Source organism: Epinephelus lanceolatus, chromosome 12 (genome assembly GCF_041903045.1).
Source record: "Epinephelus lanceolatus isolate andai-2023 chromosome 12, ASM4190304v1, whole genome shotgun sequence".
NCBI classification, from domain to species: Eukaryota; Metazoa; Chordata; class Actinopteri; order Perciformes; family Serranidae; genus Epinephelus; species Epinephelus lanceolatus.
This window is the reverse complement of record NC_135745.1, coordinates 27,772,780-27,788,154: the sequence shown is the minus strand read 5'-3', so window position 1 is coordinate 27,788,154 and position 15,375 is coordinate 27,772,780. Positions and strand designations below refer to the sequence as shown.

Genomic DNA, 15,375 nt, shown 5'->3' with positions numbered 1-15,375 from the left:
ACTGTGGGAGGAAGCCGGAGTACCCAGAGAAAACCCACGCTGACACAGGGAGAACATGCAAACTCTGCACAGAAGGGCTCCCTCACCCTGGGTTCGAACCAGGAACCCTCTTGCTGTAAGGCAACAATGCTAACCACTGCACCACCGAAAAATAAAATGACAAAAAAACAAACAAACAAAACAAAAAAAAAAAAAACATTAAACTAAAATCTTGTTCATATCCACAGGGAGGCCAGAGGTCAAGCTCAGCTCCAGAGATGCATCACTGGATCTCTGAATTGATAAAGATTTTGCGTTTTGCTCGAGGACGCTACAGCTAGATGAAATCTTTAAATCTAGCACTCCATCCTAGAACTTTCTCTTCTCCTGGGCTGCACAGGGTGTACACAAATGGTCATTTGCAGGGTGAAGCATTCCTTTGACTGTTTTATTCGCAGCCTGGTCTGGAAACTTCCCAACACAGCCTCATTTTTGACTCATCTGACAAAGTCTGTCTACTTGCCTACCTACAATCCCCAGGAAAACAAACTTGGAAGACAAAGAAGAGCAGCAAATATCCACATTTGAGAAGCTTGAACAAGGGAACTGTTGATTTTATTCATGACTAAAACCATGACTTGGTTATTTAAATTGTTTCAGATGAATTTTCTCCAAATGACCCATCGATAAATTGACTAATCCTGTCAGATGTAATTCCAGTAAAAGCAGCATGACATCAACTATCAAAGACCCTAGCTAGTGCTGAAAGGTTGTTTGTGAACGGATTAGTCAGTCAGCATAAAATGAATAACTAACCAACCTGATAACTAAATCAAGCAAAAATGTAAAAGGCTTAAAAGATTAGCCAATTGAATGACAGATAATAAAAGTGGAAATACACAAGTTTATATAATAACTCATCATTATAAAGTAAATGTTGATTGCACAATGTATCAGCTATACAAAAATGACACCGTCAGCATTTAGACTGGTTCCCTAACATTTTCACAACGCAATTCTGTCTGCCACAGAGAAAATGATATCAAAATGATAGCACGATTTACAACAAAAAGGAAGTGTGTTAACTATTGAGCAATCAAGACAGGAAGAGGGTAGCATTTTTTGTCTTCCCCAGTAGCTAGCCATCCCCAGGTTGTTTGCCTGTAATATGGAACGATTTTGACCATCAACATTGTATATTTATATCTGTTTTATGGCACCAAGGGCTAATCAAGGCTGTGACTAATGATTATTTTCCTTACAGATCATTCTGCTGATTATTTCCTTAATTAATTGTTAGCTCTGCAAACCATCGTAATTTTCCTAAAAGCCTAAGTGATGTCATCAAATGTCATGTTTAATTTGACCGACAGTCTACTATTCAATGGTTACCACTATAAATAAAAGAAGAAACAGCAAATTTTCCCATTTGAAACATTGGAGTGATCAAATACTGGGCATTTAGGTTGAAAATAAACTTAATTAAATCATTGATCAGAGTAGTTGCCTGTTAATTTTCTGTTGATGGACTTATCGATTAATCAACTAATAACTGCAACTCTAATTTAATCTATTTAGTTTGGGTTTTAGATAGCTGGTCGGGGATAAATAAAGCTACCTGAAGACTTCACCCACAGCTCTGGGACAGCTCTGACTAACAAAGACTCAACATATGGATCAATAATGACAATAATCACTAGTTACAGGCATGATTCACACACACACAGGTGTTTTCACTTATTTGGCTAATTAGACCTCTTCTCATAACCGTGTGGGTCTGTACAGATTGTGCTCGACTGGCAGCTCCCCGGCTCTCCTGCACCTTTATCACCCTTATAAATATATAGACCTTGCTGATCTCATATTTCCCAGCATGGATACACCCAACATCACCCTGAGCAGAGGTGTCATTTGCCAGAATGACACTTGTGTGGGTGTGCAGGGCTTTTTTTAAAACAAGCGCTAGTTAAAATGTAATAGGCCTTTCCACAGCAGACGTTCCCACTTGTCATAGCACAGGTGTTACTAATAAAAGTAACCATGTCTTTGCCCCATTAAGTGTCCCTGTAAGCAATTTGAATGAACCAGCATGCACAACACGAGGACACTGGAAGTGCCTCACCTAAATGGAATTCACTGCAGTCATTTTTAACATTATTGATCACACCTGTGCTTTGCTGTGTCAAAATGTCTGCCGCGAAAACGTTAGCTGCCTCTCTTCGGTGCCAGGCTCCCACTCTCATCAAACCATACGAGAGGTGGTGTTTGAACCCCTGAGGTACTCTGGCTGCACCCTCGGATTGTCTGCACTGCTCTGCTGTTCCTTAAAAAAAAATCCCCACAGTGGAGGCACCAGAGAGATAATCCTGCAATGTCCCAGATCTTTATTGGGAGTGAGCCCCTGATGGGAGCTTGCAATGAGATTTTGAACGCAGCGCCGGCCACGTTTCAATCAGTGGAGAGAGCTTGGGAAAGGGGCAGCAGAGGATTTGCAGCAGGGTGGTGGCGTCCCCATGCATGCCGAATATAACTTACACTTGCTTTGAGCTAAAAGAGGCTAAAAGAGGATTCCTGTTAGTCCTAAGAGCCTTGCAGTACACTGTGTGTTCATCACTGACCATCCCACCTTTCAGTCTGACTCCAGAATCACCAGCTCCAGTACTGCATGTCCTATATTTCCAAATTAGCTGTGCAACTATGCAACTATTTTGCACAGTTTTCAAGCAGAAATGACAAACATGCTTCAATTCCAGCTTCTCAGATGTAAACATTTGCTGCTGGTTGCAAAGACAAACACATCATCTTGGGCTTTAGAAAACTCTGATAGGCAATTTTAAATATTTTCTGACATTGCATTGCATCCAGAAAATAACTGTCAGACTTAACAATAAGGAAAACAACTGTTCTGAAGCATGAAGTATACGAACACACACTCACTCACTGTCACAGGGGCAACAGGCTGAAGTTAGCAGCACCTCCTCAGTCTCACAATGCATTGCACACATTAGGATCAAAGGCAAACAATATTTGTAGGGATTAAAATCATGCAAATATTCACACTGAGCATGCAAAGTTCAGTAGATCAGCTCCCAGATAATTAAGGATTGCATGACTGTGTGCCATTGTCTGAACCATGTACATGATGAAGTGCGGCTCTCTCTACACACTGACCCAATTGCACAGATCTACAGTGACCCATGAGAGACCTCACACCCAGCCTCACACCCAGCCTGCACACCCAGCCGGGGTGTTGTGATAGGATCGAGATCGGGCTGCAGCCCCTTGAACTTACCGAGCTTCCCGCGGGACTCCTCCAGCTTCTGGATCTGGTTCTCCAGGAAGAACATGGCCACTGCGAACGCCAGCAGCGCCAGAAGCTGCAACTTGGGCGGCATCATGACTCTGAGCAGCCCCATCAAATCATCCAGAGAGGGATTTGGTCAGTCCATGCTCAGAGGAGGAGACACTGAAAACACACACAGAGAGCGACGACGGTGGTTACGAAGCGGCTGAGTGTCTGAGCATGGCCCTCTCTCCCTCTATGTGTGTGTGTGTGTGTGTGTGTGTGTGTGTGTGTGTGTGTGTGTGTGTGTGTGTGTGGATATCTCCCAGTGTTCAAATCCTCTGGTTACCTCAAATGCGATGTGTGCATGCTCGGCTGGGTTATTTCATCAACTCATGTCCCAATAGCGGTGCGTCGTAAAGCTCTAGAGATTTCTCCAGAGTGTGAATTGCTCTCTCCGGGGTGTAGGAGCGGAGGTACCAGCCGCGGTCGCCTGCGTCCCCCATGTAGCGCTGTCCTGTCCCATCCAGTGTGTGTCCACCACCGCACCACGGACAGTATATTACTACCACTCAGACCATTGGATGTATCAACAGTCCACCACAAGGCTAACGCTTTCTATTCGTCGAAAATCTCTGTCTCTTCAAACCGGATTGGACAATTTTCACAAAATGCCTGAACTTGGACGAAAGATGGCGCACTTGTTTTCGGACCGCGATAAAATCAGAGGCGAAGAAGAAATTTTGAGTCGACCTCGGAATATACCTAAACGTAAGAAACATACGATACGATTAAATTCTCATAAAGTACTCAAATAATTTTAGACATATTAATTTGACTTCTATTACCGATGTTGTGTGAGTAAGGGCCGACGAATTAAAAAAAACAAAAATTTCAGAAATGAAGTTTAACGGTCAGGCGCGACGGGGCAGCCCTCCAGTAAATAAAGGGGTCCTCACAGTAGTTTCTGCTAACAAAGCAGGCTCTAAAATGTCGGGAGAGGTGTATCTCCTGTGGCTTCTCTCGCTTATACAAACGGTGAGTTTATTAACAATGAGAATTAGCATTTTTCGCCACTTGTAGTAGTGATATATAGTAAATATAAGCGGTTGGCGAAGCTGTCAGGTGTCATGTTCAGTTTTATGAGCCGCATCCTGCTGAGCCCGGAGCTCCAAAATGACGTGGCTTATCCTCAAAACCTATGAGCCCTGATGGGGAAGTGAAGCATCCTCACTGTCTTTCAGTTAATTCATTGTATTTTACAATTTTTTTAACCAATTGGTATGTCGAACCGTGTGTTTTGGAAGAAAAAGACAATTATAAATTGACTTCCGGTTTTCTGTATGTGCCTTTTCCTGACAGAATCTGTTCCCTGCTCAGTAAAATGAGCCCTAAACGCCTGTAGCCACTTTATTTCAAGCTTAAATTATAAGGTAAACATATTGACAAGGAGAGAGTGGATGTTTCCACACAGATAAAGCCAAATAGGGGACCTTTTTATGGTGAAATCAAACCTGAGAGGACGCTGGTTTTCTGAATGCTGAAAGCGAAAGCAGATTTCTAAAGTCTGTCAGGTAGTCTTTTGTTTGTCAAGGAAAATCTGACAAAACAAGCAAAGTCCTGTCTTATTCATAATGACACTGGAGCATTTTTACTACAGTTCTGCTCTTAGTTTCAAGCAGCAAAGAGGATGGACATCTTATTAATTAGCCTGCCTGTTTATCCACATTCCTACCAGACAATCAAATCTCTTGTACCAATGAACTGTGCTGAAATTATTTATAATGATGGATGACAAGTCAGTCAGCAGGTTAACTGAGTCTCTTCTTCTTATTTAATAAATCATTTTTCTAAATCATATATCATAAAATGAAAATGCAAAACATTTCTTGATTACAGTTCCTGTCCTCATCACAAATCAAATTAATGCTTTGTCCTTTTTGTCTGTCGGTCCCATTACTTAAGTAATCTTAAGCTGTTACTAAGGGATTATACTTATGATTAATTCAGTACACATTTTGTAGCTCACAGATGATGATATTGCAGTTTAGCACTGATGTCCTGTAGGCAGAAAAAGAATAATTGGTTCTACAGTACACTGAAGTTGTCTTTATTATTTACAATTATTAAAAATAAGACACATCATGCTCACTCACAACTATACCTTTAAGACTGGGTGCTGAATCCTTTATGTAGTAAAGCAATGACATTGCCCAAATACACTAGAAAGAAGGGTGTCTTGCCTTACACGTCCGTGTGTCTATAAAAAATTCAAATTGGAGTGCTGTCCTGAGCTTAACTTCAATTTAGAATTATTCCCAGCATTACATACAAGTCACATGGTTCTCATCTGTCTTTGTTTCAGGATTTTATTCGACAATCTCAGACTTTTTTATCAGTAACATAATGCTTTTTTATCCTCACACATCTGCACATGCAATTTACTTTGCCTTTTATTTTTTTCCTCTCATTGTGATTGTCATCTCCCTTCTTCCTTTTTCCAGCTGTCGGCATACGGTGCCGATCTGTCATCTGAGGCATGCAGGGAGCTGGGCTTCTCCAGCAACCTGCTGTGCAGCTCCTGTGACCTGCTCGGGGAGTTCAGCCTCACCAAGCTCCAGCCCGATTGCCGGCAGTGCTGCCAGCAGGAGGCCCAGATGGAAGCGCGCAAGGTAAAGGGAACAACAGAGCTCCAGGGAACAGGCAAACAGAAAGTAATTGCCTGTCTGGAGTCAGTCACAGCGAGGAGGGTGTTACAAAGACAGCAATGAGAATGAAGTGTAACTAGAAACAAGGTTAACAAGTGTGCATGCAGTAAAATGGTCAAATGGAAGGTGCTCATTGTCCATTTGAGCTGTACGACTGAGTCATGACAAAGTTGATGATGCATTTTACTGAGCTTCACAGATGACGGGCTCCTCAGTAGTAGCACTCGAGGACCTGCTTGTCAGAGTGTGTCACATTTATTGACAGGATCACAACCTCCAGCTTTTGACCTGCTACTAAAAACGGCCTGGTTTTAGCCTCCCTGTCACTGGGTCTGTTGACACTGTTTGCAGCTGTGCATCAGATCTGAGCTGCCACACACAAACCCTGTCAGTAGCTGTCTGTCTCAGTGTTTCCCTCTGATTTTCAAAGTTGAGGCTCCTTAACCCCAGCCTGACACTCCCCATGGGGTGGAAATATCAAGTTTTGCAGTAACAGCCTCTCAGTAACCAGCGAGGAGGTGTTACTGTGCGCTCATTGCTCCGGTGATTACAGCAAATTCAAAAGGAGTCCCTGCTGGGCTCTGACGGATAAACACTGAGTCAAGTGATGGTGGAAAAACAATGTAATTCTTCTTTGATTAAGCAAAGCCCCTAGAGCGTGTGTGGTATCCTAGCAACAGCACCTTGGGAAAGTGTAGTGCACACCTCATTACACCTCTTGATGATAACTCTGTTTCAGACAGACACTTAGAGGAAAGATTAGTCCTCTTCCTCCTCACGATTTGAGTGAAAATGTCACTTAGAAGAGCAATCGGCTGTCTCCAGCTGCACTGAGGGTACCGGCAGAAACGACAGTGTCACTAAGCACATTTTCTCCTCAGACAGTAACAATTATCTGCCTTAAGAATTCTTTCAGTCTCGCAATTGACATCAGTGCCGTGTCATTAAACCCTCTGAGAAATGGCTTATTGCGCAGCCTTGTCGATTAGTAAGATTCACTGCGCATGGAGGGCATTTCAGTTACTCATTTTCAAATGTGTTCTCCTCTGCAGAGCACCCCGTGCATAGCAGCGCCTCAGCTCCCCTGGGTGCCACTACACAGTATGTCTCTGTAGAGCAAGAAAATCTTCCTGAGAGTCTCTCAGGCTAGTACAGATAGAAAAAACACAAGGAGCCTTGATTTCAGGCCTTTCAAGCTTAACCGGGTGGATTTGGCGACACTATATTTTTCTTATTGTTAATAAATCATGTGAAAAGTCCGAAACTGACAATAAACTTATCCTACTTGCAAGTATTGCCTGTGTGGCCTGGCACAAGAGCTCCGTGGCTGAAAAGAGTCCCTAACAAATGCACTAGTTCCTCCTGCAGGGTGTCTTTATGTCTTCAGTTAAACTTTTGAAAATATTAGGCTTTAAAGGTCATCAAATATTCTTAATTCTGAATTTCTTTTGATGTCTTTTTGTCAAAATGATTCAAACTTTTTGGGGTAAAAGTCCACATTTCTGGTGTTACAAATCTTTGAACCTATCACTGAACCTAATACTGTCTTTTTACTTTAGATTTGCACTTACCTGTCAGCAAAATGTAGATTAATCTGACTCACTCTAATAACCATATTCCTTTCTGAAACCTATCTCTGCAGGTGACCACATAAAGGCAATGTCTGAATAAGAAAAAGATGATTTATCTCAAAAATAAGTTCTAAATTTGGCCACAAATTACTTTAAATGGGTCCTAAGCTACAGTGCCCTGCTTATTTAGCCTTGTTTAAAAGATGAAACTCTTTATTTGTGGCCTGTTTTTTTTTTTTTTTTTTTTTTTTTTTCCCCCCCCAGATTTGCATCTTTAGTAGGAACCAGTTGGTTTGGTGCTGAGGGCCGCCTGCCCACAGGCTGGGGATTTCAGAAAGTACTGAGAGACAGACCAACTCATTGTTAGTTTAGATGTTTTCATGTCAACAATAAGAGAAAATATAATATCGCCAGCCTTATCCTTTCATCGTGACTGGCACCAAAATTGTTGTTTTACGAGTTGGGAGGCTTACAGAGTAATTACGTGGTCTTTTTGAAGAACTTGCTGTCGAATCATCCAGAATAATCCCCAATTAAGGGAGAGCAAACCGACATCTTTTAATGTTGTCGTCTTCTCTTTGGTTTTATGTCGCATATCCTAGTCAAACTTAAAGGCACAGTTCACACCTAGATCAAAGATACATATTTTTGGGTCTCATTTATAAACATTGCGTACCTACAAAGCCAGGGCCGAAAGAGGCGTGCCCCACTTCCCACGGATAAGTTATGATCTATAAAAAGAGACTTGATGGGAGAGACTTTGACCCATGCTTACGAACATTTTGGAGACGGGAAATTGGCGACGCAGATGGTGAGGTAGAAGCCTGATTGTAGCTATTGTTAAATAATTTTTGGCACACGTAATTTTTGGCTTTTGTCCGTATGTCCATTTTTGGTATGGATCCTAGCTCATCTAGCACCACTGAGCTAGCTAACGTAACAGCTCAGTCAACAAGGACGCCATTAATGTTTAAATCTCATACTGTCTCAAGCATGTGCCTCTCGTCCATGAGTAGATGCACGCTTCCTTCTGCATGGTGATTCGGTTGATAAAAAGCACTGGAGTTATGAAGGAAATATCTATTTTTGATTGATATTGATTTCCCTTTAAAATGACAAAACATGTTGATTATATTTGACCAGGACTTGTTTATTTTTCTTCTTGTTAACCTTTAGTTGTGTCTGTTGGCTAATTCTTTTTTCGACAATACGACATCATGTATAAATATCATCATTTTAATTTTTAGGCTACAGTGAGCATATTGTGTCTCTGCCTGACGGGTTGTTCGAGCACTTAGAAGTAAGATAAAGAGAAAACATGGAGAGTAATTGAGAAAGTATTATTTTTCACGCTTGCTTTCGCTTTTGAAGCCCCTGATAGAGGCTGACAGCATTTTGAAATGCTAAGATGCTCCAGTGAGTCCAGTTAGAGCGGCCTATCATTTGTTTCTTAGTTTCCTGCTATCAACAGAGTCGTGACTCATCTCTGATCTGCGATGTGTGGTAAAATGAAAAGCGCAGAAATTTAATTTCAGCTGCGCTGGATTGTTTACAGAAAGACAGGGCGAAGGGAGGAAGAAGAGAGGATCTTAGCTTTGCATGCGTAATTTAATTTGCCATGTGAACCAGCCAACCAGGCCATTTACCACTCTCCTCCCTGAAACGGTGAGCAGAGCGTGGTCTTGAAATACTGCCGTGACACTCCAATTTCCTCTAACTTATTGTATATTGGTGCTGGAGGTTTGATTACAAGTGAGCCCTGCACAAACCATCATCCATCAGCCCTGCTCCATATGCACAGCCTCACAGTTTAATGACCCCCAAGGAGTCGCCTGGACACGTTTATGAATAAGTCTGCCTGAATCAAATTACTCCTCCAGGCCACGCGTCCTACCACCAGCAGGGCCACAGCTTGTTCTGTCTCTGTGTGTGGGCATTGATGTGTGTGGGGGGAAAAAAAACTCCTCGTGGATGGACTGCCTTACATTGTGTCTCTCTGCACACAGCTCTATGCTGGAGCCATCCTCGAGGTGTGTGGATGAAAATTGGGGAGGTTCCCTCAAGTCCAAGGTGAGTTCTCTGCTACGACATTTTACTCTGATATAGGGCAGGGCCATAAATCAGTTTTACTCAATGTATCACGGCTTGCTCCATGTGGGATATATGAAACGACTATATTGCAAACATCAAGTTTAAATTGTCATGTCTTTTTTTTTTTTTTTAAGCCACTGACGTCAGACTCAGAAAAATGAAAAATGAAATGGTCAAATATAATACGTAACACACACTCCATTTCCATCTAGACTACTGTCTCCTTGTACTTAGCAGAGGTGTGTTTATTTGTATCTGCAGGGCTCCATACCACGACCATTTAGCTGATTTTTCTACCATGGAGCACCAGTGTGACTTACAAATATTATCAATATATGAACTGGAGAGCTGTTAATTTGTTTCAATCTCCCAGTGAATAAATTCTCATGTTAAACAGTGCCGCTGTAACGGTTTAACTTTCTGCTAACAGCTAGCTGTTGCCTGGAAGCTTCAAGTTCACAGCAAAAACATCAACACTTTGGGCTGAGCCGAGCCGAGCCGAGTGCTTCAACGTTAAAGCCCCAGTGGTTTCACTTTGATTAATTATTACATTATGATAATAATTGACTTTATTATAACTGTTTTATTTAACATTATTATAACTGTACTTCATTTAACTTTATTATAACAATACTTAACATTATTATTACAGTACTTTGTTTAGCTTAATTATAACAGTACTTAATTTAATTTTATTATATTTTGATATACAAGATTTTGTTTAAATTTATTGTAACTGTACTATATAACAATAACTCATTTTAATTTATTATAACCTTTCTTTATTTAAATTTATTATAACTACTAGTACTTTAACTAACAGTACATCATTTAACTTTACTAAAACAGCAATTTAACTTTATTTAAACAGTGCCTAATTTACTTAACTTTTTTTTACTTTGTTAAACAATACTTTGTTCAAATTTAACGTAACTCTACTATATAACAAAAACTCATTTTAATTTTTTAGAACTGTACTTTGTTTAAATTTATTATAACTACTCTTACTTTATTTAATTTCATTATAACTGAACTGTATTTCACTTTACTTTGACAGTGTTTTATTTACCTTTATTGCAACAGTATTTCATTAAACTTTACTAAAACAGTACTTTATTTAACTTACCGGTAATTGTAACAGTACTTTATTTAACTTTACTATAACAGTACTTTTACATAACTTAATTATAACAGTAGTTTATTTAGTAGTTTAGAATTTTAGTGGTCAACAGTAGTTTAGATGAGATTTCAAAATATTGAGAGATATACTGTGTATCGCGATATGACCTAAAAATATCACGATATTATTTATAGGCCATATCGTCCAGCCCTACTCTTATTTATTGCACTGTTTTTGCTCTGTCCAGCAGCTGAGCTCGTGCTTTGTGTAATTGTCAGTGTTAATGTGTGAAATAAATCCGCCTGAAATCACTTTCTGCAGTAGGTGGTCTAAAATGCCTGAGGGCTGATTTTCAAACAAGCTTTTGAAGTTTTTTTATCCTTTTGTGTCTTGGGAGTGGACCTCCCATCTCTGCTCAGTGTAACATTTGGTTAATTCAGAGTCAGGTTACGTTGATGGAGTTACTGCAGCTCGCCTCAGTGTGGGGGTAGACGTCTGGAGCCCTGTCTGCGCCATATGGCTGCCGTTTGTTTACTTCAGCTGTAGCTGTCCTGTGTTCGCAACTGTCTCGGCTGCTGTTAACACTGCATTCCCAGGAGGCTTTGCAGTTGTCAGTAATTACAGACCTCCGTACGAAAATAGAAAGGCTAATTGACTGATTCATTACCAGACATTTGTCTCACTGCTGTTTTATCTCCTCAGCTTTTGTCAGGAGCGAAAAGCCGAAGATGTTCAAGGGTCTTCAGATCAAGGTGGGCACGATGAACTGTGTGCCAGCGTGACAGCTGATTTGATCTCATAATTAGACACATTAATCTTCAAAAATATCAGCTTATGTCAATCAGATGACTCACAAACATTTCTCTGAATATCTTTACCGAGGGCAAACCTGTCTTCCTAACACCCCTCCTCTTTTTCTCTCATTCCCACTCCCACACTGCAGTACGTGAGAGGCTCAGATCCTGTACTAAAGCTTTTGGACGATAACGGGAACATCGCTGAAGAACTCAGCATCCTCAAGTGGAACACAGACAGCGTGGAGGAGTTCCTGAGTGAGAAATTAGACCGGATATAGACAACGTGTATGTTTTTGTTTTTAGTCTTTAGTTGAAGGGTCTGCTCACCCAAATTACGATACCTCTGGCGGTGTGTCGCCATGCAGACACTTTGTGTTTTATGTGCCTGAGATTTCTGCGTCCACCTGCAGGTTAATGGAGTTTTGTTTGTGGCACTCGCAGCACTGATACATGACATTTAAAGAAGTCAACAGCAACTGTGTCCTAGTCTCTGTAGATTAACACACTGACTACGTTACATGCACAAAACTTTTCGGATTTCCACTTATTCCAAAAAAAACCAATATATTCCTACTAAGCAGTTTACATGGCTAATGAAAATGAATATTCTACTAGTATTCCTGTTAACACGTAGCTGTGCATACTCCGATTAACATGCCCTAACATGTCAATTATCATGTCAAAAAATGGAAAAGTGGAACGGCTTTTCACTGATGGAGGACTTGATCAACCTGCATATCCTGCTTCTCTCATTCCTTCAACTACGTTCTTTAAGGTTGACATTGTGATTTTTGCGTGTATATGACAACCTGTTGATATCCATGTCTTTCAGACCGTTTAAAAGTAGGTGCGTTTCTCCGTCTGACCAGCAAGGTGGGCTTTTCTCTTAGGCGTGCATCTCTACTCCACAGCCTTGCAAACTGTTGGCAAGTTGGTTTGTGTACAGCGTATTCCTGACAACGCAGAGCTGAGCGTAAACAGGCAAGAGGCCGTGTGACGTTAACTGCGGTAAAAAGCACAAATAAGACCCAGATTCTGAACGCACTGTATACATGTCCAAAGATATCCCACACGTCTTAATCGGAAAATGCTAAATTCAGAAAATCCAAACAGAATATGGTGTTCACATGACCTGCATCAAATTCAAGCCATATTCAGAATAATAGTGGAATATAAGTGTGCATGTAAATGTTGTCACTGTCAAAGGTTTGCATTTGCAACGACTGCAACAAGAGGTAGCTGTAAATCACATTTGAGCACCACAAGCAAAAACACCTCTGTTGTATTTAGGCTGCGACAGAAATCCAAAGAGACCTCTTGAAGATCTTTTAAAAACTTGAGCCAATTAAACAAAAACTATCTGCACGGCTACGAACCACAGGGGTCTGCTGAGAAAATGATTTTTTTATAATTTGGATGGACCGACTCTTTTAGTTCTTTACCAATTTGTACACAACTTGGCCTTGATACATGGTTGTTAAATCACTATTTGACTGTTTTTGTATCTGAAAAATCAATTTCCCAGACGGGCAGCACGGCCGATATAACGATGAACATTACAGATAATTGTGGCTCAGAGTGGATCCATTAGGTTTGAAAAACAATAATGCACATCAAGAACTGTTTTGTTGTCTACCTGTGGGAGTTTACGTTCCCCCTCTCGTCTGTCGGATATTCTTGTATGATTATTATTTTTTTATAATGCTCAACATTGTGACTGATGGGGTTTGTAGTAAGAGTGAATCCTAGTTTCTCTCCAGATGCGACGTCTTTGCCGGAGCACACGTCAGTGAAGACGTCACAGTAAACCAATGCTGGGATGTGACGTCTGATGTAAATCTGTGTGTTTCGGTATCGTCTGCTTTGAGGAGAAACTGGATTTATTTTGGATGATTGTTTTCGAGCGAGTGAGGTGACAGTTTAAATATGCAACAATAAACAAACTCTGATGGTTTTTTTCTGTCAATAGTTTTTTTTTTTGGGGGGGGGGGGGGGTTCTAATGGAAAATCAATGTGTGTGAAATCATCTTTGTTGCTGTGCTGCAGATGATCTCAGGCTGAGCTCATACCAATATGAAACCACATACATCAATATGTTGACATCTACTGGTCTGAAACGGCATTGCAGCTCAGAGCTGGGACAGGTGGGCAACCTGTGCTCCTCATCTCCTCTCTCCTCTTTCCTCCTGCCTGTGACTTAGGGTGCTTTTCATCATGCTAACTTGTGCTTCCTCACCTCATCTTCCCTCCTGTGACCCACAAATTGTTCCCCCTATGTCATGATGGAGGATCTTCCTTCCTCTAAAGGCACCTTGAGGACATGAGGAGAGAGGCTTCTGGAGGAGCTTAGAGAGAGGAAACACAGGTGCATCCTACCTGTAAGTCTTTTTATAAGTGACATGACTACTGAGCCACCCAAGGGTCCTGGTGAGATATTTTCTTTTGCATTTGGGCATGTATAAAGTCTACACCATGACATGATTTCATATTTGCACAGTTTAGTCTCACAGCCTTTAACTTGTAGTGTCACATATAAGGGACAGAGTTACATGGTCAAGTGTAATTTACAGAATAAGGTTTTCAGTCTGACAAGTTATACACTAGAGCAGCATGTCATAAGTAACTGATATTATGGAACTGAGGATTTTCTCATTTGGCAGCTTTGGCTCCTCCGTCCTCGCATTTCACCTCCTTCGCTTGCTTCTCTCATGGGTGGGACTAAGATGTGAGGAAAGGAAGCCAGTGAGGGAAGCGAGGAGACATGTTAGCATGATGATATACACCCTCAAAATGTATCTCAGGGCGCCATCTATAAGGATGTCTCAATTCCTAAAATGCATCCCACAGAAAGAGGAGGCTTGCCGGAGGAGCTGTGAGTTAGGATGCACAGGTGTATCCACTACGGGAGTCTTTTCAGCAACCGTGGCATGTAACAGAAGTGTGACAGACAGCTGAAGGTGCAGCTGTGTGTCACACGCCATTTTTAATATAAATCATCACTTTAAAACGACGACTCCAAAGCACAGATGTCTAGTTTTGTTAAATACCAGTTGCCTCCTCTTTTCTTGTGTCTCTCCCTGGCCGCGTCTCAGGTGGGAGGGACTAAGATGTGAGGAGAGGAGGCGAGGAAAGGAGTGAAATGAGAAAAGGCTCTTGCCTGTTGGTGTACAAAAGGAGTAAGAAAACAGGACTAGTAAGTTTGGTCAATCGAACTTGTAATATAGCTCTAAAGTGTCAAAACTTACCTTAAACTATATCTCTAGAGCTTATATAGGATGCCAATATCTATATTTGTGGGTAAAACACTTTTCCCTTTTCAGTGGTAAAAACTATATTTATTTATGCTCACCACTTTTACAATTTCCTCACATAATTACAGTCCAGACTTTGCTGTCCCTATGTTTCCTTATCAGGTATTTGCTGAAAGGCAGTGGTAGAAAAAGTATTTGGATCCTGAGAGAAAAGTTCAATATTCACCTCTGAGATGCAGTGGAGTAGAAGAGTAAAGTTGCATAAAATGGAAAGTAAAGTACATGAATTTGTACTTAAGTATGTGTACTGCTGAAAGGGAGAGGAACCAGAATCTGTCTCATTGTCCATTTCCAGTGCAGGAAGATAAAGCATGAGATTGCAGGATAGATTACAGGAATACTGTGTATAATGTATCACTTGAAGAGACACACTGGCCTGGCACACTGGTCTCTAGTTTCTCCTGTTGTTTTATCATACAGCTATCAGTTTTATAAACAAAGGGCAGCAGTGCAACATCTGATGGTACCTTGCATGTCAACAGGAAAACATGCAGGTGGAAGTTGTTACAATACAG

General features: G+C 41.1%; 2 protein-coding genes across 2 annotated transcripts in view; one reads left to right on the top strand and one right to left on the bottom strand.

The window, feature by feature from the left end:
- hs2st1a (heparan sulfate 2-O-sulfotransferase 1a) overlaps window positions 1-3,823 on the bottom strand; it is a 35,155-nt gene extending 31,332 nt beyond the window's left edge. The window contains exons 1-2 of the mRNA XM_033651318.2: window positions 3,612-3,823; window positions 3,272-3,445 (exon numbers count right to left, since the gene is read on the bottom strand). Coding sequence (XP_033507209.1) covers window positions 3,272-3,395 — 124 coding nt within the window. The 5' untranslated portion in view covers window positions 3,396-3,445; window positions 3,612-3,823. The remainder of the gene's footprint in view (window positions 1-3,271; window positions 3,446-3,611) is intronic.
- A 377-nt stretch (window positions 3,824-4,200) lies between these two features.
- selenof (selenoprotein F) lies at window positions 4,201-13,503 on the top strand. Its single transcript, XM_033649487.2, has 5 exons — window positions 4,201-4,300; window positions 5,767-5,934; window positions 9,548-9,611; window positions 11,455-11,504; window positions 11,696-13,503. The coding sequence occupies exons 1-5, from the start codon at window positions 4,253-4,255 to the stop codon at window positions 11,825-11,827; spliced, it is 462 nt and encodes a 153-aa protein (XP_033505378.1). The 5' UTR covers window positions 4,201-4,252; the 3' UTR covers window positions 11,828-13,503.
- Window positions 13,504-15,375: the final 1,872 nt, after the last annotated feature.